At 41.7% G+C, this 24,443-nt stretch overlaps 1 protein-coding gene across 1 annotated transcript in view; it reads left to right on the forward strand.

Moving 5' to 3' along the window:
• Window positions 1-22,094, forward strand: part of MTRR (5-methyltetrahydrofolate-homocysteine methyltransferase reductase) — a 28,710-nt gene extending 6,616 nt beyond the window's left edge. The window contains exons 5-15 of the mRNA XM_067730358.1: window positions 280-658; window positions 2,948-3,070; window positions 4,566-4,719; window positions 5,815-5,903; window positions 9,395-9,575; window positions 11,488-11,530; window positions 12,084-12,270; window positions 15,014-15,132; window positions 16,555-16,647; window positions 16,761-16,943; window positions 19,056-22,094. Of these exons, the coding sequence (XP_067586459.1) occupies window positions 280-658; window positions 2,948-3,070; window positions 4,566-4,719; window positions 5,815-5,903; window positions 9,395-9,575; window positions 11,488-11,530; window positions 12,084-12,270; window positions 15,014-15,132; window positions 16,555-16,647; window positions 16,761-16,943; window positions 19,056-19,197 (1,693 nt within the window). The 3' untranslated portion in view covers window positions 19,198-22,094. The remainder of the gene's footprint in view (window positions 1-279; window positions 659-2,947; window positions 3,071-4,565; window positions 4,720-5,814; window positions 5,904-9,394; window positions 9,576-11,487; window positions 11,531-12,083; window positions 12,271-15,013; window positions 15,133-16,554; window positions 16,648-16,760; window positions 16,944-19,055) is intronic.
• The last annotated feature ends 2,349 nt before the right edge of the window (window positions 22,095-24,443 follow it).

Below are 24,443 nucleotides of genomic sequence, written 5' to 3' on the forward strand. Positions count from 1 at the left end.
AGAGGAATCACACTCCTATTACCTTTTACTAAATTATCTTCATTTTTGCTCTCTGAATTTTGTACAGCGCAGCGCTAATGAACACATTAATGTTCTGCTTTTTAGCTTAATCATTCATAAGTATTTTTTGTATTCTGAATAGCCTCCATATTTAGTGTTTTTGACAGTTGCACAGCGTTCTGTCAAATGGACAGATTCTGCCATTATCCAATTGTTATGTATTTAAATGGAGAACTGAGGCATTTGTTTCTTTTTTCCTTTTTTATTACAACAATCCAGTTTAGAACTTGTGGTTGAGCCATGGATTAATGGACTCTGGGCCGCCCTGGCGAAGCATTTTCTGTTGAGTAAAGGAAAAGAGGGGATGAATGGAACTCTCACAATGGCATCTAATGCCTCCCGGAGGACAGACCCCGTGACACCGGAATTACTACACGTTGAATCACAGGTCGGACTTCTGAGATTAGATGATTCCAGACGAAAGGATGCTGAAGTTTTAGAGCAAAATGCGGTGGACAGAGGTCAATCGAATACATTGGTTGCAGACTTTGAGCCCTCGCTTGCCCGTTCAATACCCCCGCTTTCACAGGCCTCTCTGAATATTCCTGCTTTACCACCAGAATATTTACAGGTGCATCTGGAGGAGTCCTTCGGCCAGGTAAGCAGTTTTACTTTATGTGCCGTGGGTGGTGGTGGTGGTGGTGTTTTTTAAATTACATTATGATGGAGTCCAGCAGACTGTGGCGTGCAGGGAGAGTGTGGTCTCCCACCTCTCTTTTGTAAATAAAGTTTTATTGGAACCCAGCCATGCCTGTCCATTCACGCGGTGCCTGTGGCTGCTTCTGCACTGCAGTGGCAGAACTGAGTAGTCACTGGAGAGGTGCTACCTCCACACATGGCACACCTGCTTGTGTTGTTACATTCCCTTTCTTTGAAGAAGGAAATGGTTAACAGCTCAGTCTCTCCATTATTTTGGAGAATTAACTTCTTGGTTTCTCACTTTATGTGTTGGCCAGATGAGGGCAAGTTGTTGTGGGCAGTCAGGAAGTTATCTCAGCAGCTAAACTCAGAGGACTCATTTATAGGAAAATCTTTTTCCAGTATGGATTTTCGGTATTCTGGGTTAATTCACTTTGTGGGTTTTTCTTTTTCTTGATAATATCTTACACATATATTTTTGTCTATATTAAGTCTTTTTCTCTTTGCCTAGAGTATTTTTCCTATCAATAAATAAATGACTTTAAAGTGGTCTGTAAATTTTTGAGCATCGAGTTGAATAATAGCTAATATTACCCCATGATTGCCGGTGTATGGTACCCTGAAGTTTCTTCCAGCATGCTTAGAATAAATTCCAGTGCAGCCAATCTTGTAATGCAGAGCCAAGCCCTCTGTTTTAGAGTGGCTGATTGGAGTCCCACAGGGGCTTTCTCACATAAACCCCACCTTTAGTAGTGTTTCTCTAATGCATTCAGATAAACAGGTATGGTTTTATATGACCAGCCGTGGGTTATTGCCTTTGCACTTATACTTCATTATTTATTAAGTGGGGCAAATCACAATAAGTACATGGTAGTCAGGGCTGGGAACAGGCATGGGTGGTTCTAGTAAACATGCCGGGCTGGTGGGAGCAGGGTGCATGGACTTGTGGAGAGCCAGCCCCCGTGTGCTCGCTGCAAGGCCGGGTGCATGTGGCAGAGGCTGTGAGCGCTGACTGATCTGACAAGGCACTTCACTGAGAAGCTGCTGAGAGTTTCTTTTATGGTAGCTATCATTAAATAGGCTTGAGTTGTTGGTAATGTGGTTAAAAGATTTTTAAAAATCTCAACTATTTAAGGGAAACTTGTGTAAATCTGTTCAAAGGATATACCTAGAGGATAAGGGGTTGGGGAAAAAAGTTTCCTTTTTTAGGGCATCCTCTTGGGATCATCACCTTGGGGGCAGGGTGGGTGGGAGAGGGGAGGGTAGAAGCAGGATTGGCTGAGTGGGAAGCTGAGCTTCAGTGCAGCCATAAGAAAGCCTTCAGCTGGACCCACTCAGGCCACACAGTGTCGTCTCCCCATCCCTTCTGCCTCTAACGCCGTGGGATCTCCTGGACTGTGTAGTACAAGCAACACAGCCTCCGATGAGCGTGTCACGGGGTCCTGCTGCAGAGCTCCTTCCTGCTCTGGGCCCCCCTCAACGCTGGCCACTTTTGTGTCACCTGGTGTTTGGGTTGGAGCAGTATCTCAGTATCCCAGATCCTGAAGAGAGGCCTGCCAGGTGTAATGCATCTCTCTAGGTGAAGTGAAGTGCAAGATGAGATAGTGTATCCTTTACTTGGGGGGGATGTCCTGACACGCACCAAACATTGGAATCCTAAAAATTGTACTTACACCACAGGCCCTCAATCTCCATAAGGCACAGAAGACTCCAGCATCATCTGATTAGCATAATGGTGTTGATACTGTGGACTAGTGTGATGTTTTGCTGAGTGTCCAGATGTTCTACATTTATTTGCACTGTCTTGTACCAGCAAGCAGGAATGATGTCATGGTCTTGGGGCAAAATTGTAAATGTTCAAGTGAAAGTGAACGTGTCTAGTCCTCTTTATGGATAGAGATGGAAAAGAGCACCTTAGCTAAACCTTTGTCCACATGCCACGTGCTATTTCTTTTTGCATAGTTCATTAGGAAGACTGTTAGACCTTTACATGAAAAATGGTAGTATCTGATATTTTCCGTATATCTCAGAAATTCTAAAGTTTAATAGGCAAGTTTAAGGTGTAGATGAGCTTCTTTTCTGAAAGACTGAGAGGTGTATGTCTGTAGCCATTTACCTTAGGGAAGAATACTTAAATAGCAGGGCATTTTAAAAGATCCTGTAGCTCTCACCTTGTCACTAAGTGAAGCAGTGGTAAGTATAATTGAAAACTGCATTTAGTAATATTTTATCACATTTGTTTCTCAAGGAGGAAAGCCAAGCACCTGTGACCTCAGTGGATCCAATTTTTCACGTTCCAATTTCAAAGGCAGTTCAACTGACTACGAATGATGCCATAAAAACCACTCTTCTGATAGAATTGGACATTTCAGTAAGTTACAGAATGTGTTTCTGAGCGCAGGGATGTTGCCAGCAAGTGCAGAGACTTGTGCTGTGTCCTCATCTACACACTCAGGAAGAGTGAGGTCTGTGGCTGGACAGCGGCCTTTTTATTCTTGACCCATCATTTTTTCTCTCTGCCTCATACCTTTTCTTTTCACTTCAAGGAGGGCCTAAAATGAGTGACTGGAGGTGATTCTACTTGAGAGCATAGTGTTGCTGCCTTACTCATTAAGCCACGAAAGAATAATGGAATCAGAGCAGTATTTCCGTAAGAGCCCCTGGAAAGGAAGCTGTTTACCTGAGGTCAGCGGCTAGTTGGAAGTAGAGCCAGACTAGACAGTCATGTGACATTCACTTCTCAAAGTGATGGTCCTCGTTCCTTTGAGGATCTGGAAGAAATCATGGACCCCCTCTCCAGAAGAATGATTATATATAAACACTTTGCACACAGTTTTCGGGCGTTGATGTGCTCCCTCTCTGAACCCCATCCATGAGGCTTCCCCAGCTGCTGCCTCATTGGCCTCAGGTTAAGAAACTGTGGTTGTACGTCCTCACAGCCACGTAGCTCAACCCTTGACGAGGGCCCTGTGAGGTTCCGTGGGCTGGGCTCTCAGAAGAGGGTGCGCCAAGGCCGTCGATGTGGGTTTAATTGAGTTTCTCATAGAAAGAAAGAAATGTGACAGGCGTCAGAACTAGATGGTTTTGCTTACGGAGTATTGAGTAGTTCCATCTTCCTTTTGAACATTTTAATCCATGTTGCTAAATATCGTATGTACACCAAACCATTTCACTCTTGTTCTGTACTTTCGTCATAAAGAGGCAAGGTTTGGCCGCCTGGTAGGGACAGCGTGTGTCCCTCCCAGGCTAGAGGTGTGAGCGTGTGTGGCCAGAAGCCCCTCTGCGGAGCATTCCACACCCCGCACTGCTCTAAGTAGACCTGCTGTGGGCGGTGGCTCCACCTGGAGCCCGGGTTTGTGCACGACCAGTACCAAGCCAGGCGGTTTGACGTCGTGTGTCATTAAGGGAAAAGAAATTGCTCTCCCCGACCCCTGTTCCTCCCCAGAGAAAAGGAGTAAAGAAAGGAAATTGAAAACCAGTGCAGACGGCCTTAAGTAGTTTCTTTTGCTCCTAATGTGTGTGTGTGTGTATGTTTTCATGAGCGGACTTTTACATGGATTATTAAAACACTGCTTACCAGAGCACCTTGATTTTTAGAAGAGGCAGAGGGTCTTAATTTCTAGTCTATGAATACTCAGTGTAAAGCAAAACATTGGATAACTACAGAATTTCTTTAAAAAATAACCCCTAATAAAAGTATGTTTGTTTGGTTACTTGGGCTTATTTGTCAGAAACAAAATAATTCTAGTTGCAATAAACTAATTCATTTATTCAAGTGGTCATATATTTAAAACTCTGTTACCCCACAACTAAAACTCTTTTAACTCATGTGGAATTTTTTGTATTTCATGTTGGTTCTTCTCTAGAAAACAGACTTTTCCTACCAGCCTGGAGATGCCTTTAACGTGATCTGTCCCAACAGTGACTCAGAGGTACAGCACCTACTCCAAAGACTGCAGCTCACAGACAGGAGAGAACATTGTGTCGTCCTGAACATTAAGGCCGACACGAAGAAGAAAGGTACAGCCCTGATCTTTTATTTCCCAGGATGTCATTGGGCCAAGGGATTGGAGGTGACCAGGGCGAGTCTGCACAGATGCCCGGGGGTCGGCCATGGATCAGCAGGCGGAACACAGCCACTTGCTGGTCTTGGAGGATTTTAACTTTCACGTCAAGTACCCTGAATGAGTCAGTTACACTGAATGAGATGGTAATAGAGTTTATGCTTATTGGATGCTTACAGACATTAAAAGTGAAGTTGAAGAATCAGCTTTTTCCAAACTCTGGAAATCAGCAAGCTTGCAGTAAACTGGGGAACGCTTAAAAAAATGAATGTAACTGGTTTTGGAGAAGCAGATTGGTTAGTTGACTAGGGCTGATTTGTTAGACTGTTTCTCGCAATCAGCATTATTTTGTTTCTAGGTTAGCATATTGTCACGCAAAAAAAACTGTATTATATGAATCTTTTTTAAAAGTCTTTTGTTGGGAGTTCCCTGGTGGGCTAGTTGTTAGGACTCCAGGCTTTCACTGCCGGGGCTGAAGTTTAATCCTTGGTCGGGGGAACATCCTGCAAGCCACATGGCACGGACAAAAAAAAAAAAAAAATTTTTTTTAATGTTTGTTTCTCATAGCATATTTGTTTTTGCTTATTTAATGTATGAAAATAATTGCTTGCTCCATAATTAAAGGAAGTTATTTTTTAGTTATTTGCTTAGAATCTTGAACTGGAATTCAGTCAGTTCTGAAATTCTTTTTGAGGATGATAGGCAGTGTTATTGGACCACTGCCATCTTTTGGCTTTTTGTTCCTTTCTTTTGTTCAGTGGTTTTGGATAATTTCCCTTTCTTTTGTTTGGTGTACTTAGATTTGGTAGGTATGGCTGGTACAATAATGCTGTTGAATTTATAACCATTGTTTTTGTAAAGTAGGCTTTTTCTTCTGTATTCCTTTTGAGGAAATTTTTTAACTGAATAAACATTGCCACAAGTCATATTGCCACAAGTACTTTGATAGCACTATAATGTAAAATATTACAGCTATTAGTGTTTTTAGGGATGGAAAACATTGTCTTCTCTATTTTCTGTGTCATTGACTCTTTCCCGTCTGCCTGAAAAGGAGCAGCCTTGCCCCAGCATATACCTGAGAAGTGTTCTCTCCAGTTCCTTCTTACCTGGTGCCTTGAAATACGAGCGGTTCCTAAGAAGGTATTTTTCTTTCTTCTTTGGGTGACTATTTAAAAATATGCTCACCTCTTTGTAGGGTTTATTAAATCTGGTATTTGCCCTTTGAAGGCTTAGAAAATATGGTCTTCACAGCATGTGTTCAAAATAGTTCCCAAGGTGTGCAGTGTTTTTGTAATTGTCATGGACAATATTTTTATGTTGTGCTTATACTGAAGTTTTTTGTTTTCTACTGAAATGAGATTTTTAAAGTAGGGCTTTTTCTTAATCTTATTTTTCTAGACATTAACTTGATGTAGCACGGTAATTAGTGATGAAAGTGGCCCTAGGTAGCATGTGTTTTCCAGCTGTACGTGGACACTTTTTCTCTCTAATTGGTGGCAGGAAGCTTGGCGTGTAGGGCTTTTCCACTGCTTGCCACCTGTTTAATGTTGTGAAGACCCCTTTTGTGTAAAAACCTGTACTTATTTATTATGTCAGAATTCTGCAGGGAACATTGAAGGGTTTTGGTAGGTTATATTGATGTTTAGATGAATTTGGAGACAGAAAGATCCACTAGATGTCAGTGTTACGCCGGGAACTACTGATTTTGTTATAACCATGTTACTCAAGTGGATATTCATGGGTAAACTTTCCAAGTTGTGCTTTACCAAACTTGTATTGCCCGTGAGCATAAATAGTACTATTATTGGGCTACCCTGTCCGCAGTGCAGTGTTTATTCTGTATTTTATTACTGTGTTTACTGCATTTGTAGTCTTTGGGAAGTGAACTACTTTATGGAGGGGCTTAGTCCTAGATACAATTTGAGTAAATTTACGCTTCACTGTGATGAGAACTCCTTGATTAAATTAAATAGTTTCACAGTTTTAGTTTAACTCTTCCGTTTCTGAAAATTTTGTGAACTACATATTTAAAAATATATCTTTCCTTACTGCAAAAGTAATATGCTTATAAAAAGTCTGGACACAAAAGTTAGTAACTCAGGAAGCAAAAGTTCTTCATAATCAAACCCCCGCAATTAACAGTTGGATTTTGTTTTGCTAAGGAAAAATGAGGTCATGTAGTATATGTGCTGTTCCACAGCATGCCTTTTTTTACTTAAAAGGAAATGAGTTTGGATATGCCAGCATGGAAAGGTACTGAAGATACTTTTAAAAGATGCTATGGGTGCAACACAGTTGTTGATTTGAGGACTTCCCTGGTGGCGCAGTGATTAAGAATCCGCCTGCCAATGCAGGGGACACGGGTTCGATCCCTGGTCCAGGAAAATCCCACATGCCACAGAGCAACTAAGCCCGTGCACCACAACTACTGAGCCTGTGCTCTAGAGCCCGAGAGCCACAACTACTGACCCCACGTGCCACAACTGCTGAAGCCCTCGCACCTATAGCCCATGCTCTGCAACAAGGAGAAGCCACTGCAATGAGAAACCCGCGCACCACAGCGAAGAGTAACCCCTGCTCGCTGCAACTAGAGAAAGCCTGCACGCGGCAGCGAAGACCCAGTGCAGCCAAAAATAAATAAATAAAATAAATAAATTAAAAAAAATTTTAAGAAAAAAACAATTGTTGATTTGATTATGGACAGTTGGTTGTTTCCAGTTTTCCACTATTTAAAAAACCTACATAGGTGAACATTCTAATTCATCTTTGCACACTTGTTTGAAGTCTTTTTTATGTTTTTATTTATTTTTATTTATTTATTTTTTGGTTGCGCTGGGTGGGATCTTAGTTCCCCGACCAGGGATCGAACCCATGCCCCCTGCATTGGAGGCGTGGAGTCTTAACCGCTGGACCGCCAGTCTTTTTTATTTTTATTAAAAAAATTTTTTTTTAACTTTTTTTTTAGATTTATTTTTATTTATTTATTTAGGCTCTGCCGGGTCTTAGTTGCAGCATGCGAATTCTTAGTTGCGGCATGCATGCGAACTTCTTAGTTCCCCAACCAGGGTTTGAACCCTGGGCCCCCTGCATTGGGAGGGCAGAGTCTTACCTACTGGACCACCGGGGAAGCCCCCTGAAGTCTTTTTTAAAAAATAAATTCCTTGGAGTAAAATTACTGTGTTAAAAATATTTCTAACTTAAGTTTTAGTAACGTTTGTCAGTTTTTTTTCTGCACAGTGCTGTATTTCCTGTTTTAGTACCATGAAGTTTCTGTAATTGTAAAATGAAAAATATTGTAAAGGATTTACAATTGCTACTGTTTTAGCCTGTAATTTAGGGAATTTTATTGACTTGAGAAAGCGTGGTGTGAAGTGTTCTTGGTAAACTCCTGTCTTACCAGAGATCCATGCAGAGACCTGGGGCTTTACGCCACGACGTTTCCCAGGTGCTTGTTCTATGTCCAGCACTTTGAAGAAGCCATGTAATTTGTTGGTATCTGGATAGTTTAAGCAGGGATTCTTGGCTGGGCCAGTGGAAACCCGTGACCCTCACAGGAACATGGATCTCATTTTCCCTGTTAAGGGCATCCAGCCCTCCGGGATGTGGGAGCCCACTCGCGTTTCAGATAGCTTTGATGCAGATGACTTGCCGAAGTTCTTTGCTTCCCGTGAGTAATGAGAATTTTATGTGTGCCATGATGGATGTGCTTGGAATTGCATTAGAACCAAAAGTTGTCATTAGCAAGTTTGGTCTTTTGCCCAAGAGTTTGGACTTGGTTCAGTCTTTGAGACTAGGGATCTGGGACTTTCTTGTTTTGCTTTATTTATGTTCTTCTCCTCCTCTTTCCACGATGGAGCTGAGGTGACTCAGAGTCCCTGTGCAGGGGTCTGGATGTTCTGGCCCTCACTGTTTGTCAGCCTCTGCCCGTGTCCGCATTTCCTTGCATTTGTGTTGAAGCGCACGTGCTCCCCAGGAGCTGTGCTTTTGCCTGCCTCCCGTGCCCTCCTGTGGCTCTGCCATCTCTTTGGTTGCCCATCACTTCCTTTCTTCCGTGCAGCCCGCCTTCGGCTCAAGCCTGCCTTCTTGGGAGCCTCTGGCCTCAGAAGCCCTGAACGTCCGTGTGCCCTGGTGGATAGGCAGCCTGTCGCACACTGGTTACTTCTTGACTTCTGTTGCTCTCACTCGCCTGTGAAGCCTTTTGGGCAAGTTAGGCGTCCTCTTTGCCCCATACTTTACCTGCCCAGTGCCTGTCATAACAGTGGCCAAATAAATGTAGAAATCTGGGTTGCAATCATCAGCTAAGGCGAGAACAGGTACTGTGTCCCGAGATAAAAACGTTAAGTTGTGAGACTTTCTGATTACTCACATATACCTGCCATGTAATTTGAGATTGGGTTGGTTTAAGATATAGGGAAGGTGACCAAAAATGGAACATGAAAGTGGGGTTTGCCTAACAGGCTGCCATTAAAACGAATAACAGATGAAATGTTCTTGTCCTGACCACACTCCTAGTGACCACACTCACTTTTTCTTGGATAACTGGGCACATCCCCAGGTGGGTACTCAGCCAGCATTCTAACGGCTGTAACCACAGAGCGCGTGGTGATTTAAGTCGGCTTCCTCGGCCACAGGCGTTCTTGCGAGCCCTCGTGGACCACACTGGCGACCGCGCGGAGAAGCGACGGCTGCAGGAGCTGTGCAGCAGGCAGGGGGCGGCCGACTACAACCGCTTCGTCAGAGACTCCCGTGCCTGCCTTTCAGACCTCCTGCTGGCCTTTCCGTCCTGCCAGCCTCCGCTCAGCCTCCTGCTTGGTGAGTGGATGCTGTCACAGTCACCCCAGCCCCGGGGGGCAGCCTCTCCATGGTAAGAGCACCTTTGAGTTCTCTGCAGGCCTGTGGGAGTGCATCTCGATCACTGTGATCAGTAAGTAAGCGTCTTACAGCTGCTCTTCACGCTGCCTTGACAGCTGAACTGCCTTCTTGAAGTCGAAGAATCTCTCTTCCAAGCTTAAATTTTTATTTTTTAATTTTTCTTTCCTACCACTGTCACTGTCATTTGCTCTCTTAATATAGCCAGCCTTAATTCTCTTAGCCAAATTTTATCTAAAAATGAGGTTGCCAAGAAAAGGATCTTTTTCAAAGATAGTGATAATTGATGGAGTCTGGTGAAGCGTGTGCTCTGTGTGCAGGGTACAGAAATGTTCCCACCTGGGCAGGTCCACCAGTACAAACAAGTGGCCTTACTCACGGTGCCCCGGGGCATTAGCCTTGGGAGAGACAAAACATCCAGATGTAAAAAGATCATATGCTGTTTTTTTGCCCAGATTGTGTCTTCTGGTCCTCATACTCCAACAGAAGAGAGTTTAAGATCTTCCCTGAGGAACTGGCCTCAGGAATTGGAGACGTTTACTAGGGACAGTGACTATAAGAATCTTACAGGATTTTAAAACCCTTGTTACTTTCCTATGCTTGTGATTTTGTCGTCTCCCCTCTGTTTTCCTTGGTGATAAATAGTAAAATGTTTAAAATTTGCATTTGTGTTTGGTGACAGGAAAACATGTACTTTTTACCCAAGGTCCCTTTTGATGCCGAGTACGGTTACGGACACTCCGCTTTACAAGTCAGGCCCTGCCCCTTTCCCTTTTTATTTCTTAGTATTCCCTTTCCTCCTCCTCAGAGTGGTGAGGCTGCCCTTCCTGCGTTCCTGTGCGAATGAACACTCTTACCCCTCCTCAGTTGAGTCTTTTGAGCTAATAGAGGTGTTGGGATAACAACCAGAACACCCATTAGGGAAGTTATAAGAAGTCTTGTAAAGCTGTTAATCATGGAAAAATTGTTCCAATTCTTTTTATAGATTTTCTGTTACCTTTTTCAGCCTATATGTATCATTTATTATATAGTTATGTAAAAAAATTAAAGGCATTGAGACATAAAAGTTTTAATTATTTTCTCATTTCTGTAAGAAAACTTAATCTAACTAAAGTATTGAGGTGAGCCCTCTATTAAACCTTATCCTATTACAACTGTCAGACATTTTAGAAAGGTTTTTCTAAATTTTTGCTAAATAGCTATCAAAAATATAACATACGGAGCACAAAAAATTATCAGGGTTTGATAGTGGACAATCAGATATTCAAATACTGACTTCTTAATCTCTTTTAAAAGAGTACCTGTGTATCTTAAAACCACTAGGTTTCTGGATAACTTGATTGAAAAATGTCCACCATTACACTCCTGTTTTTTTGTTATTATCATATAAATATTAAGAAGGAAAAATATGTCAAGCCTAAGTATTTTCCATAGTCCTTAATCTTTTTTGGGTCATGATCTTTTTTCAAATCTGGAAACTCTGGGCACACCCCAGAAAACAGTGTAATTGGTTCCTTGACTCTGAGGCCCGTTCATGGACCCTACTCTTACTGCCCTTTGATGTTTAAAAAAAAAAAAAAAACAGCTTTTAGGTAGAAATACTGAGTTCAGATTGGGGAAATGTGATATGTCTGGTCTTTAAGAATTGGAAAAAAGTATTTAGTGATATTTTACTTAGACACAGTGAATTTATGTGTGCTCTTAAATATGATATATAATTAAAACAAGTTATTTAGAAATTCTAAATAAGAAAATAGGAATCAAATTCAGATCTTTACATATAATTTACATATATACATATAATTTATTTTCAGTAGGAATGAATTAATAATTGCTTATTTTAATTTTTTTCTAGAACATCTTCCTAAGCTCCAACCCAGACCATATTCATGTGCAAGGTACTGACGTTTATTAACATAATACTTAGCTTCTTTCTCCTAAAATGTAATGAAACTCTGACTTCCAAATGCTTAGTAGCTACAAATCCATTTACTGAAAACTTAGCAGATTTGTGCAGGACAGTAGCAGGCGTGATGCGGAGTGAAGAAGAGCAGGCTTGGACTGTGTCCTCCTGGAGTTCATAGGGTGTGGCTCCCGTGGTCCAGAGCCGTGTCCCCACTGAGCGAGTCTGCAGGTCCTCCACGTGTGGCCTTTACTGGTGTGCCCGGCCACCTTCCCTGGGTGGACGTAGGGAAGAGGGAGGAAAGCTGGTATAAATCTCATTCAGCCTTGGCGGCAAACAGGTAACCAGAAACTGTCCTGAATGACATCACAAAACTAGGTCGGGGTGGGGGGGGCTTTGAAGTAAGCAGCAGAACTGTTTTCTGAAGAGGAAGAAGGTAGGTTTAGAGCCCATTAGGAAATACCCTCATGCAGTAAAAAAGGCCTAGCTTGGCCTGTGTCTGTGAGTCCTGAGGCGGAGTTTACAAACTTATCTCTGTGTCTTTGCAGCTCGAGTCTGTTTCACCCAGGGAAGCTTCATTTCATTTTTAACATCGTGGAGTTTGGGTCTGACACCACGGCGGTGACTCTGCGGAAGGGCGTGTGCACGGGCTGGCTGGCCACGTTGGTTGAATCGGTTCTTCAGCCGAACACAGGTGCCTCCCGGGCAGACGGCGAGAAGGTCCTGGCGCCCGAGGTACTAGGAGTGGGCAGTTTGGGTATCATTAGAAGTGTGCTCTTTGCCCGATTAGAAAAGACAATGTAGGGTCCCCTGCATTGTCCATTCCCCTCAAATTATTCAAAGGAAAATGTATGCCCTACTTGAATTGTAATATCTCTTTTGGAAAGTCAGGAGAACATTACTTTCATTCAGTGTAGTCCATGTGTTTCCTAAACGTGTAAAGCATGAATTTTGTATAACACATACGCTCTTTGCTTCTTGCTTGTCACTTCATAAAGGAGAAGACCTTGCGTCAGTGTTCTTGGTAGCTTGGCACAGGAGGAGTCATGTGCGTGGTGAAGGCTGGCAGTGAGGAAGAGCCTCATTTTGTGCTCAGTCGGTGTCCTGTGCCCCAAAGGAGTCATCTTAAAGTGGCAGCTGACAACCAGAGATTAATTTTACATCCTTCAGTTTGGGGTAGGATTTTACCCTGCCCGTTTCTTCCCCTTTTGTTGGAGCCGTGGTGTTATTTTGTATTTTGATCCACACTTGGCAAAATCTCACTCGAGACCGTACGCATAGGGAGCAGTTAACCTTCTCCCTCCTCACCCACAAGGATGGTTGAAATTTAAAAGAAATTTCAGTCTTTGTCATGACGTCTTCTCCATGGTATTGAAGAACGAACATGTCAGTTGTAATGTTATCTTATTACTGGTTTGGTTGCTGTAAGTTACTGAAGTTAAAACGTTGACAGCACTTAGGGGGATTTAAGACTTCTGATACACACTTGAGTGACCCTAAGGGAAGACTAGGGCTTAAAATTGCCCTTTAACTTGGTATTTTCCCAATCTGCTGCCTGGAGCAGGTTCTTTACCGTATGTGTCCCTCATATCAACAAAATACTGAGAACATGAGAAACTCCTTTTTTGTAAAGAAATATTGTAGTGCTGACATGAAAGTATTGTGTCATTTCACGATCTCATAAAAATAGCAGATGATCTCCAGAAAGCTAAAAAAAAAAAAGTATATTGATGCTGTATTGCAGACACCTTTGTGTGCCTTTCACATATTCTTTCTTTCCTCCCTCCTGCCCTTTTCTTCTTCTTTCCACATTTTAACAGACCTTTGTTGACTACCCAGTGTTGAGGCCTAGAGGTGCATATAGAAAGGATATAATTTAAAGCTACTTAAATTTCGTTGTGCCGTGTAGCACCATGTTTTATTCAGGATCCGTCCACCGCATGCCCTCCCCCGACTGGTAGATAGTACTGTTGTTCACAGATGCCCCTGCCCCCTGAGGAAGAGCAGACTTTCCCTCCCATTCATGTGTAGCCTGGCCATGTGACCAGCCTTGGCCAGTGAAAGGTGAGCAGACAGGATTATGCCACATCTCAGCAGGCGCTCTGAACCTGATAGGATGCTGTGGCTTGCCTCTCTTGCTCTTTAGCTCTGACATCGGATGGAATGATTCAGGTCAGGGATGCTCCTTGGGTTTGGATCCAAGTGAAGGAGATCATGGTGCAGAGCTGCAGCCGTTGAGCAGAGCCAGAAGTAAGCGTTTGCTGTTGTAAGCCTTCGGAGATTTACAGCAGGAGCTGACTAGTGTTCTGGTCTCTTTGCCGTCCCTGGAACATAGGAAGTGTGGTCTCTTCAGCAGTTTCCTGCCATGCCCATCCTATCCTGTTTTATTTTGCTTCCTGGGACTTATCATTACCTGTCATTCTATAAATATATGTTTGTTTATTGTCTTTTCCACCCACTAGAATATAAGTCCCATGAAGACAGATTTGGTTTTGCTCATTTCTCTGTCCTAGTGTTTGTCATATTGAGTACCTTCAGTAACATTGTTCAGTGGATGAATCAAGTGAATAAGGCTAATATAATATTAATTACAGTTTCACTCCAGAATGAGAACAATCAGTTGATATAGCTCTGCCAGTTCTCCTTTAAAAAGTACTGTGTTCATCCTGTTGATGAACTTCAGACAATTTTCCTTGAATTAAAGGTTAAAATATATACAATTATACCAGTAGGGAATGGAGGGAAGATTCCTGTCATTCTTAACTGTTATTATCACTCTGTGTAACTAAAGCATATGGCAAAGTGAAACTGAAAGATGAATATATTTACAAATTGATTCCCTTAAGTATCCCTGGCACGTGATTTAGAAGAAAACCCTTTTGAAATTATAGCAAAAAGATTTTGTTTATCTATATATCACTTATTCTAGTTTTGCAACAAACACAGGTAACATGGGACCTAGAGTAGCAAATGTAGCAGTGCTCTAGTATCTTTGGGGCAGCCCCTTAATTTCTCTTCCGCTTGCCTAATTTTCACTTAAAACCTTCACCCCATCTTGATGTTAATCTTCATTGCCCCTTTATGTCCTAACATGAAGAGGAATGTCTTCATTTTTTTGTGCATTTCTTCATGACACCTATAATGGGTTGCCTACTAGGAAGCAGATCTTTTTCTTGGGCCTAGAAAAACAACTCAATTATTATTTATTCAGTGTTCTACCTCAGAAATATCGTGCCTATCATTTTTAAAATACCTTTGATTTGGATAGAAAAGAAAAATTTACAAGACAGACTTGTTTATTTCTCTGTACTGACAAATGTGTTTGTGGTTTCAGTAAGGTTTAATGCTGCAATTTGATTTTATGATGCTTCTTTGAGGGGAAGTTGCACTTCCTGATTTCTTTAGCAGGCATCACCTTGGTTATATGCTTTTGTCTGTTTTTTTTCCCGAACTTATGAGCATTGGTTTAATATTTCAGATATCCATATCTCCTCGGGCAACAAATTTTTTCCATTTACCAAATGACCCCTCAGTCCCCATCATAATGGTGGGTCCAGGAACCGGCATAGCACCTTTCATTGGCTTCCTGCAACATAGGTATGTGTTTTCTTTGGCTGGTGAGAAAATGTGTCCCTTGTGGTCCTGGGTGGAAGTATGTAATAGAGAGCTTTTTTGTTTTTCAGTGGTTTTGAGGATATTGGACTTTGGTTGTAAAATTTTTATTTTAAAATATTATTATCAAATATGTGATAGCATAGCATAATTTGTCACCATGGGAAAAGTAAATATATCTTCTAGAAATTGTGCTTTGTGCTGGAACTTCCATTTTTACTCTAGTACATTCTTTTTCTTTTTCCCCTGCTGAACCATAGTTTATAGTGCATGTATTTGGGGACAAATTTCAAGCACACCTTTATGCTGTGGTGATGTGCAGCTGTCCCATCTATACCTTAGCTAGATAAAATTGGTAGTCACAAAGATCCAAGTGCACCAGCAGTTTCAAAGTTAAACCCTTAACATCAGTAATTTTCAACAGAATGATATTAATACATGTATCTTTGTATCAGAACACAACTATTTTTTATAAAATAAATAAATAAAATTGTGCTTCTCTCCCTGTTTGTGAAATAACAACTCTTAGGTAATATTCCCCAGATAGTGGAGTAATATCCTTTGTACGAAGTCTTTTTGTTGTTTTCTTTTCTTTTTTTTTTTCTTAAGAAATCAAAAATGTAGGGCGTGTCCATCATTTCTGAAACATTTCACAGCAGACCATTCTACCTTTTGAAGCCTGGTGCCGGGACTTCCCTGGTGGCGCAGTGGTTGAGGGTCCACCTGCCAATGCATGGGACACGGGTTCGATCCCTGGTCTGGGAGGATCCCACATGCTGTGGAGCAGCTGGGCCCGTGTGCCGCGGCTGCTGAGCCTGTGCTCTAGAGCCTGCAAGCCACAACTGCTAGGCCCGTGCGCCACAACTGCTGAGGCCCGTGCACCTAGAGCCCATGCATGCTCTGCAACAGGAGAGGCCGCTGCAATGAGAGGCCCATACACCGTGGCGAAGAGTGGCCCCCGCTCGCCACAACTGGAGAGGGCCAGCGCGCAACGGTGAAGACTCAAAGCAGCCAAAAATAAATAAAATGAATGAATTTATTAAAAAAAAAAAAATCCCGGTGGCACTTTTCTATTATGTTGAGAGTTAATTTTTATTCATAAAATTGTTATGAATATTTAATGTAGAAATTAGTCTGGGTTTCACAATGTGATAATTTGAATTATCCTCACTACAGAGATGTCATACAAAGCTCATAGAGGTCTGCATTTCGTAGGTAAGCTTACTTTTTGTAGTGTCTGCTGGAGTGGCCCAGGTACGCTGCGGGTAGTGAAATGTTAATTCAGTACATGGACTGAGTGACTGCGAAGGTGGATTTTACAGACCTACCTGGAGAGGTAAAAGGAAAAAGAAAGATTGCTTTTACCTATTCTTTATATCAAACATCTCAACTTTCTTTTTTACTTAGAGAGAAACTGCAAGAACATCACCCAGATGGACACTTTGGAGCAATGTGGTTGTTTTTTGGCTGCAGACATAAGGATAGGGATTATTTATTCAGGTACTTCACAATTCTAGCATGGTAAGACTCAGCCATGCCGTACAATACTAATTTCAGACTTTTTCAACTTTAAATTACAAACCTTCCAGTGACCAGTAGGTATTGTATTTCAGAGAGGAGCTCAGACATTTCCTTAAGTGTGGAATTCTCACTCACTTGAAAGTTTCCTTCTCAAGAGATGCTCCTGTGGGGGAGGAAGAAGCCCCAGCAAAGTATGTGCAAGACAGCATCCAGCGTCACAGCAAGCAGGTGGCAAGGGTCCTTCTTCAGGAGAATGGTCATGTTTACGTGTGTGGGTAAGTGGCCATCATGCTCAAGTGCCGGGGAGGGGAGGGCAGTCAGTAATGTTTATTAAAGAGACCAGGGACCGATTGGTTAATGATCTGGACATGTATGGATGAGAGATTGGATTCTTAATTACAGGAATAGAAATACAAGCTCTAAAATGATTTTTAACATACACTTAATAGCCAAGAAGTTGGCCAGCGTGGCCCCCCCTCAAAAAAAAGAAAATTAACTCATGCATTGGGGAATGCTTTGTGCTGTTTTAAATACGTTTTTAGCCTCTTAACGTTACATTCTGTCTCAGGATTGATTTTGTTGTATCAGTAAATAGTGAAAATGTGATTTGTGCAGTCGACCTAGCCAAGGAAAACAGCTTTGGTTTTGACTCTGAGAATGTGGGTCTAGGATCCTTTTTCTTTAAGGCATAATTTATGATGTCAAAGTTGACATAAGCCAGGAGTCATTCTTATGTTTCATCTACTTTTTGATATAAGATCCATTATAGAAACCCAAGATTGCCATAGAAAATAAAAATTTTAGGAACTTAGCTACTTGTTTTAATGGAACTCAAAAATGTTTACCAGTTAAAAAGGAGTTTTGAAATAAGAAATTACTCTTTTTTTATCCTAACACATCCCTGGCATTTAAAACATTCCGTAAGTCATCAGGTCAGGTTTTTTTGTTTGTTTTTTTTAAACTATGATACAGAGAAAGAACTACTGGCATAGTGACGTAGAATACATATAAATATAATTGAAAAGGTTCATAAAACAAAACTTCCTTTTTCTACTTACTTTTTATGACACATTCTGATAACTTATATTTCGTTTGTTCTATCATTTTACAAAAATCTGACTTTGGCTACAAAGTTGATTTCATGACCCATTAACGAGTCCTCAGCTAGAAAACGCTGCTCTAGGTCAGAAAGGGCAGAGCTTCTGGACGCTGTGTTGGTTTACATTTTCATTTACTTTTAGTGAAGCATTTGATCTTTCTTTTGTTTGCAGAGGACAGTGCTGTCAGTGTCAGATATAGGTTGAAGGCTTAGATGCAGCTCTAATAATGGAGGTGAAGTCCATTGTGCAAACATAAGTACAAATATATGAGTAACTGGTAATTGAGAACTTGGAGGGGTTCTTAAACATCTTAAAAAACTCCTAAAACAGTAACGCAGAAATAACTCTGCACCATCACTGGTGCTTCATTTTTCACATCCGTGAAGTGAAGCTGATAGCGTTCATAGCTGGTCAGAGGTGAGGGCTCAGAGTGACACCCCACGGCACTCTAACATGGACCGAACACAGGAGACTGAGAAGAACAGCCACTGAGGAAGGAGCGAACTTGTCCCTAAGTCCAGGGGACACTGACTCAAAGGGGAGCCTTTGCTGCCGATAGTCAAGTGGGAAGCAGACAGAGGGGCCGGTAGGTTTGGCAGCTGCAGCCGCGGGACATGGGGAAGGGCCGTGGGGTTAGAAGTGATCTCAGAGTACTTGAGGGGAGAGCATGACAGCCGTTAAAACTTTCTCAGGAAATTTTACTGTGAGGGGGCAGGGCAATTTCAATTCCTGAGACATTAGAGTCCTGTCATTCATTCAATAAACATTCGAGTGCCTACTAAGTATTTGGCACTGTGCAGATGTCGAGAAAGAAATGGTAAATGAGATGCACTCCTATCCCAAGCCACCTGCTCCCTGTGGGAAAGCCAGGTCAGCAGATGCTCACGGTATACCGGGTGCTGTGCAGGGGCCACAGGAGCGCACAGGAGGGGCCCCTTGCCCGACCTGCAAATGAAAGAGCTGGGACGTGGAAACACACTTAATAGAGGGCCAGCCCTTGGCAAGTTCTCAGTAAACGTGTCTGTTAATAACTCATCGTGTGCACGGACGCCTTTGAAGTGTTTAAAGCTGTGAATGGGGTGGTCAGCATTGCATGTGACAGTGGTCCTGGGCGGAGGCCTGTCCCTGGGGGAGCAGTAGGTGCCTGGAGACTGAGGGACACTTTCCAGAGAAATGGAGGGAGGACTAAGGTGTAGTGACAGTCGCGGCAGTGAGATTCGTGAATTAAGGAGGATTTGGTAAAAATCACTGTTTCCTAAACAGTAATACCGTTATTCTTTTTTTTAGAGATGCTAAGAATATGGCCAAGGATGTAAATGATGTCCTTGTGGAGATAATAAGCAAAGAGGTTGGAGTTGAAAAACTAGAAGCAATGAAAACATTGGCTACTTTAAAAGAAGAAAAACGGTATCTTCAGGATATTTGGTGATAAAATTGGAAAATAAAGGAAGAGAATAAAGCTTTTTGGCTGAAAGTACTAAAAGACAACTTTACTGAAGCTTGAGACTTCTGATTTTTAAAATTAAAATTTTTTTTGACCATTTCTTGGAGGATGTCGGGGGGTGGCATGGGGAGCGGACCATTTCACAGTGTAGGAAGCTTTCAATTCAGGTTCCCATATCCGCCCCCCCAACCCTCCCCAAACCGCCCTGAGCTGAAAAAGGCAGCCCGTACTCCTCCGCCAGCACCTCCCGGGGCGCCTCTCCCTCCGGGAGAGCTTCTGCAGGGACTGCGACCAGATCACAGGGCATCTCTAGCAGTACATGTGAAGGCTTCTCAGTACGGGATTTGGGCACGAGCGTCACCTGGGTAGACAGTTAAATCTTGTGAGCTAGTCACCGTTTCTTTTTAAATAATCTAAAAATAATTTATATTCTTATCTTAAAATATACGATAAAAATATTCATATTAGTGCATTAAAATTACATATGTATAGCATATATGATTATATGATTATATAATTTTATCAAATGTTTTTTTATTACCAAAACTATATTTCTGATAAAAAAATACTTTAAGGTAATGCTTATAGGGATTTTTTTATGCTAGAAATCTGAAATATATTTTGAAATTCCGCTCTGGCATGTGATTTATTTACCACAATTACTTCCTTTTAATATCACAGTGTCAGAATTTAGGGAATTTGCATGCACTTTACAGATGCGAGCAGATGCATGTTTAAGTAAAGCTACACCCTTTTCTCCTCCTCTGTCCAGCCCCCAGCCCACCCCCATTCCCCACCTTTTCATTTCTGCTCCTTTTGGCATATTTTTTAGTTTTTCCACATAATCTGTTTTACCTTCATGATATCACACAAGTTGTAACCTGGGCTTGAAATACCTACTTAATATCCTTGTATTTTTAAAATTGCTACTATTGTCTGCATATTTTATGTCTTCCAAATTCATATATTCAAATCCTGACTCCAGTGTGATGGTGGTGGGAGCTGGGGCCTTTGCGGAATGGTTAGGTCATGACGCTGGAGCCCTCAGGAATGGGGTCAGCGCCCTTGTTACAAGAGGCCCCGCAGAGCTCCCCGCTCCTTCCCCCTGTGAGGACATCGTGGAAGTCGGTTGTCTGCAACCCTGAGGCCTTCACCAGGACCCGACAGCACTGGCACCTGGTCTTTCCAGCTTCCAGAACTGTGAGAAATTCTATTGTCTGTTAGCTACCTGGTGGTATTTTGTTACAGCAGCTCGAATGGACTAAGACAATTCCCGGTGACATGTTCTCTTTTAAGATTTTGTCAGAATGGAAATCAAAATGTAAAAGGGGTATGAAAACTTTTCTCCTACTCTCAGGTATATATTGTTTTTTTTATGAAAGAGATTGGCATTTAAAAAACAAATCTTCACCTGTCACAGGTTTCTGGTCATTTTGAAAAATGAAGATCTGAAGGAAATATTATATAATCTTAAGATTTGTTAAGGCTTCATGGCTGTTTATTATAATCTCTAATCTCATATATTTTACAATAGAAATATTTCCAAAAAAACAAAAGGCATAAGAAAACATAGCAAGCAGAATTATATGCATATGTTATATATATATCAACCAAAATAGACTCAAGGTGAAAACATGAAAGGGGACAAAGAACAATATTCCTTATTGATAACTAACAAGAATATATGACAATTAAGAACTTGTGTCCATCTTTTTGAATTATGGTTTTCTCAGGGTATATGCCCAGTAGTGGGATTGCTGGGTCGTATGATAGTTCTGTTTTTAGTTTTTTAAGGAACCTCCATACTGTTCTCCATAGTGGCTGTATCAATTTACATTCCCACCAACAGTGCAAGAGGGTTCCCTTTCTCCACACCCTCTCCAGCATTTATTGTTTGTAGATATTTTGATGATAGCCGTTCTGACCAGGGTGAGGTGATACCTCATTGTAGTTTTGATTTGCATTTCTCTAATGATTAGTGATGTTGAACATCCTTTCATGTGCCTCTCTGCCATCTGTATGTCTTCTTTGGAGAAACGTCTGTTTAGGTCGTCTGCCCATTTTTGGATTGGGTTGTTTGTTTTTTAATATTGAGCTGCTTGTATATTTTGAAGATTAATTCTTTGTCAGTTGCTTCATTTGCAAATATTTTCTTCCATTCTGAGGGTTGTCTTCTCGTCTTGTTTATGGTTTCCTTTGCTATGCAAAAGCTTTTACGTTTCATTAGGTCCCATTTGTTTATTTTTGTTTATATTTTCATTACTCTAGGAGGTGGGTCAATAAAAGATCTCCCCACCAGTGTTCACTGCAGCACTGTTTACAATAGCCAGGTCATGGAAGCAACCCAAATGTCCATCGACAGATGAATGGATAAAGAAGATGTAGTACATATATACAGTGGAATATTACTCAGCTATAAAAAGGAACGAAATTGGGTCATTTGTAGAGATATGGATGGACCTAGAGTCTGTCATACAAAGTGAAGCAAGTCAGAAAGAGAAAAACAAATATTGTATATTAACGCACGTATGTGGAATCTAGAAAAATAATACAGACGAACCTATTTCCAGGGCAGGAATAGGGATGCAGATGTAGAGAACGGAAGTGTGGACACAGGAAAAGGGGAGGGTGGGATGAATTGGGAAATTAGATTTGACATAAATACACTACCATGTGTAAAACAGATAGCTAGTGGGAACATGCGGTATAGAACAGAGAGCTCAGCTTGGTGCTCTGTGATGACCTAGATGGGCAGGATGGGAGGGAGGTCCAAGAGGGAGGGGATATATGTATACATACAGCCGATTCACTTCCTTGTACAGCAGAAACTAATACAACATTGTAAAGCAGCTATACTCCAATAGAAAAAAGTTTTGTCCGTATTGTTGTCTGTCCATGCGTGACCCCAAAACTGATAGGTCCCTAAAGACAGACTGAGGAGTGTCTGTAGTGGCCCCAGAACCTGACCCGAACCATCTGATTTATGCACAACATCCGGGTTATTTCTGTTAGTTGTTAGATCCCAATTTCAGGTGAGTATTGATCAGCTGTTGCCTCACAGTGTGCCAGCAAGTGATGGTGAAACTAGATCCCAGGCCAGGTTCTGCCGCACATGCAGGTATTTAATAGTTTACTAGCAGTCGGGCATAAAACATCTTACAGCCTGTCATGTAAGCTTAATGAAGTTCCAGCCCTGTCTCTCTAGCTGGGCCAGCTACATCTTGCATAAAAAGTTTCACATCTTGTGTCAGTTTATTCAAGGTGGTTGTGACTACTCCAGGAGCAGGGTTTTGTTTCTCCTAGCAGCATTGTGAGCTACCCTCCAACCCTTTGGCTGGACACAGTGCTATTTTATGCCTCAGGCGCTACCCCAAGGGTCTTGCTAGAAAAAGTCTTTGACCTTGTTTATACTGCAGTGAAGAGTACCTCTGAGTTAATCTGTTCAAACTCCATCATATCTTAATAGTGCTAGGTATTCAGTAAGAGCCCCTTTCTAACCTCAGTTTTTCTAAGAATCTACTATTGGACACATTATTGTCAGTAACATAATGTTGATCAGTGATGAAATCTATTAATAGAAGAGCTTGGGGTAGCTGTCTGCATTAAGGTTTTCTTCATTATAATGCTAACTGCACCCCGAGGATTCCTTACTCTCTAACACACCTGTGTATCTGAAGTATTCTAGACTGAATTCCAGGCAGGCACCGTAACACTGGGATACTAATCTATTTAGTCATAAACTATCAGATAAAAAACTCGGAGAATTTGGCCTTTGCAGTTAGCAAAGTAGATGATGTACATGCTGCATCCAACAAACTAGGTACCCATATTGGTTTCAGATATACTCGAAACATTTTAAAAATTGACCATGAACTTGGCCATAAAGGAAAACTCAACAGATTGCATGAAATAAGGCATTGTTTGCTGATCCTAATAGAATTAAAAACTATAAAAAGCCCACAAAGGCCACATCGAAGAATTTTTAAACACATGCAAATGATTCATGGCATAGGAAATAAAACTAGATGACAGAAGATTTAGGACTGGTTTCTTCTAAAGTGCTAACTGGACACACGGTTGTGGCCAAAGGAACACCCCGGAGGGAAATTTCATCCATTTCACAGATATTTTGAGGGCCTACTTTGCCAGGTACTGAAGTACAGTTGATACAGTAGTGAACAAAGTAGGTAAAATGCCTCTGTTCTCAGAGCTTACATTTCTATTTGAGGAGAGCCATAAATAAATGAATAAATAAATACCAATTACGATGTCTGAGAAGGTGATAAGCGTCATGGAGAAGGACAAACCGGGCTAAAGGGGCTTTGGTATGTGGTGTTGGAAGGGCCGTGCAACCAGACAGAGCAGTCAGGGAAGGGCTCACTGAGAAGGGAAAGATCTGGAAGAGAGCAGGCAGCCGGCTGCTGTGGATATCAGGACAGGAGGCAGTCCGTGCAAAGGTCCTGAGGTAGGACGGTGTCTGGTAAGTTGGAGGGAGAGAAAAGAAATGGGGAAATCCGATGATGTGTTGCCTTGAGGTCATTGTAGATTTTGGGTTTTACTCCTAGTGACTGGAAAGCCATTGGATCAGAGGAATCACATGATCTATTGATAGTTTACATTCTGCAGGACTTAACTCTGGCTGTTGTGGTTGAGACTGAACTGAAAGAGCCAAGGATTGAACCATTGAAATCACTTAGAGAGTTGACATAATACAAAGGGTCCGGTCATCAAATCAGACTCACGAGAGTCAGAAATCTTAACCTTCTCCAGCTTTACTAATGTCAAGGTTGCAGGTAAATGCAGGACACGTGGAGGAGGGAGAAACCTAGGACTGCCTCCACCACTCCCTAGAATCTTCCTGCTGCATTAGGCCCTTGCAGACCGAGATTATCATAAAACGCATACATTGCAAATAGGGCATCACTTACACAAAAGGGACTATTTAGGTCATGGAATATCTCTTTTATATGCCCAAAATTACAGAGCTAATGCAACACTTTCTGGAACGCCAAGCCCTATAAATCTATGCATCCTAGGTTTATCTAGGTGAGCACTGTAGACAAACCAAGGACATCCCACCGAAAGTATTCAGTAATTATATTAACTGTAATTGTACTAACAATCCAAATAAAAGCAAGATGATTAAGCAAACCAACCCATATGTTATTTAGAAGAGATAGACTTTAAGTTGGAAGGTTTGGAAAAGAATACCATGCAAACAAAAGAAAAGC

This window comes from Pseudorca crassidens, chromosome 3 (assembly GCF_039906515.1).
Source record: "Pseudorca crassidens isolate mPseCra1 chromosome 3, mPseCra1.hap1, whole genome shotgun sequence".
Taxonomy (NCBI): domain Eukaryota; kingdom Metazoa; phylum Chordata; class Mammalia; order Artiodactyla; family Delphinidae; genus Pseudorca; species Pseudorca crassidens.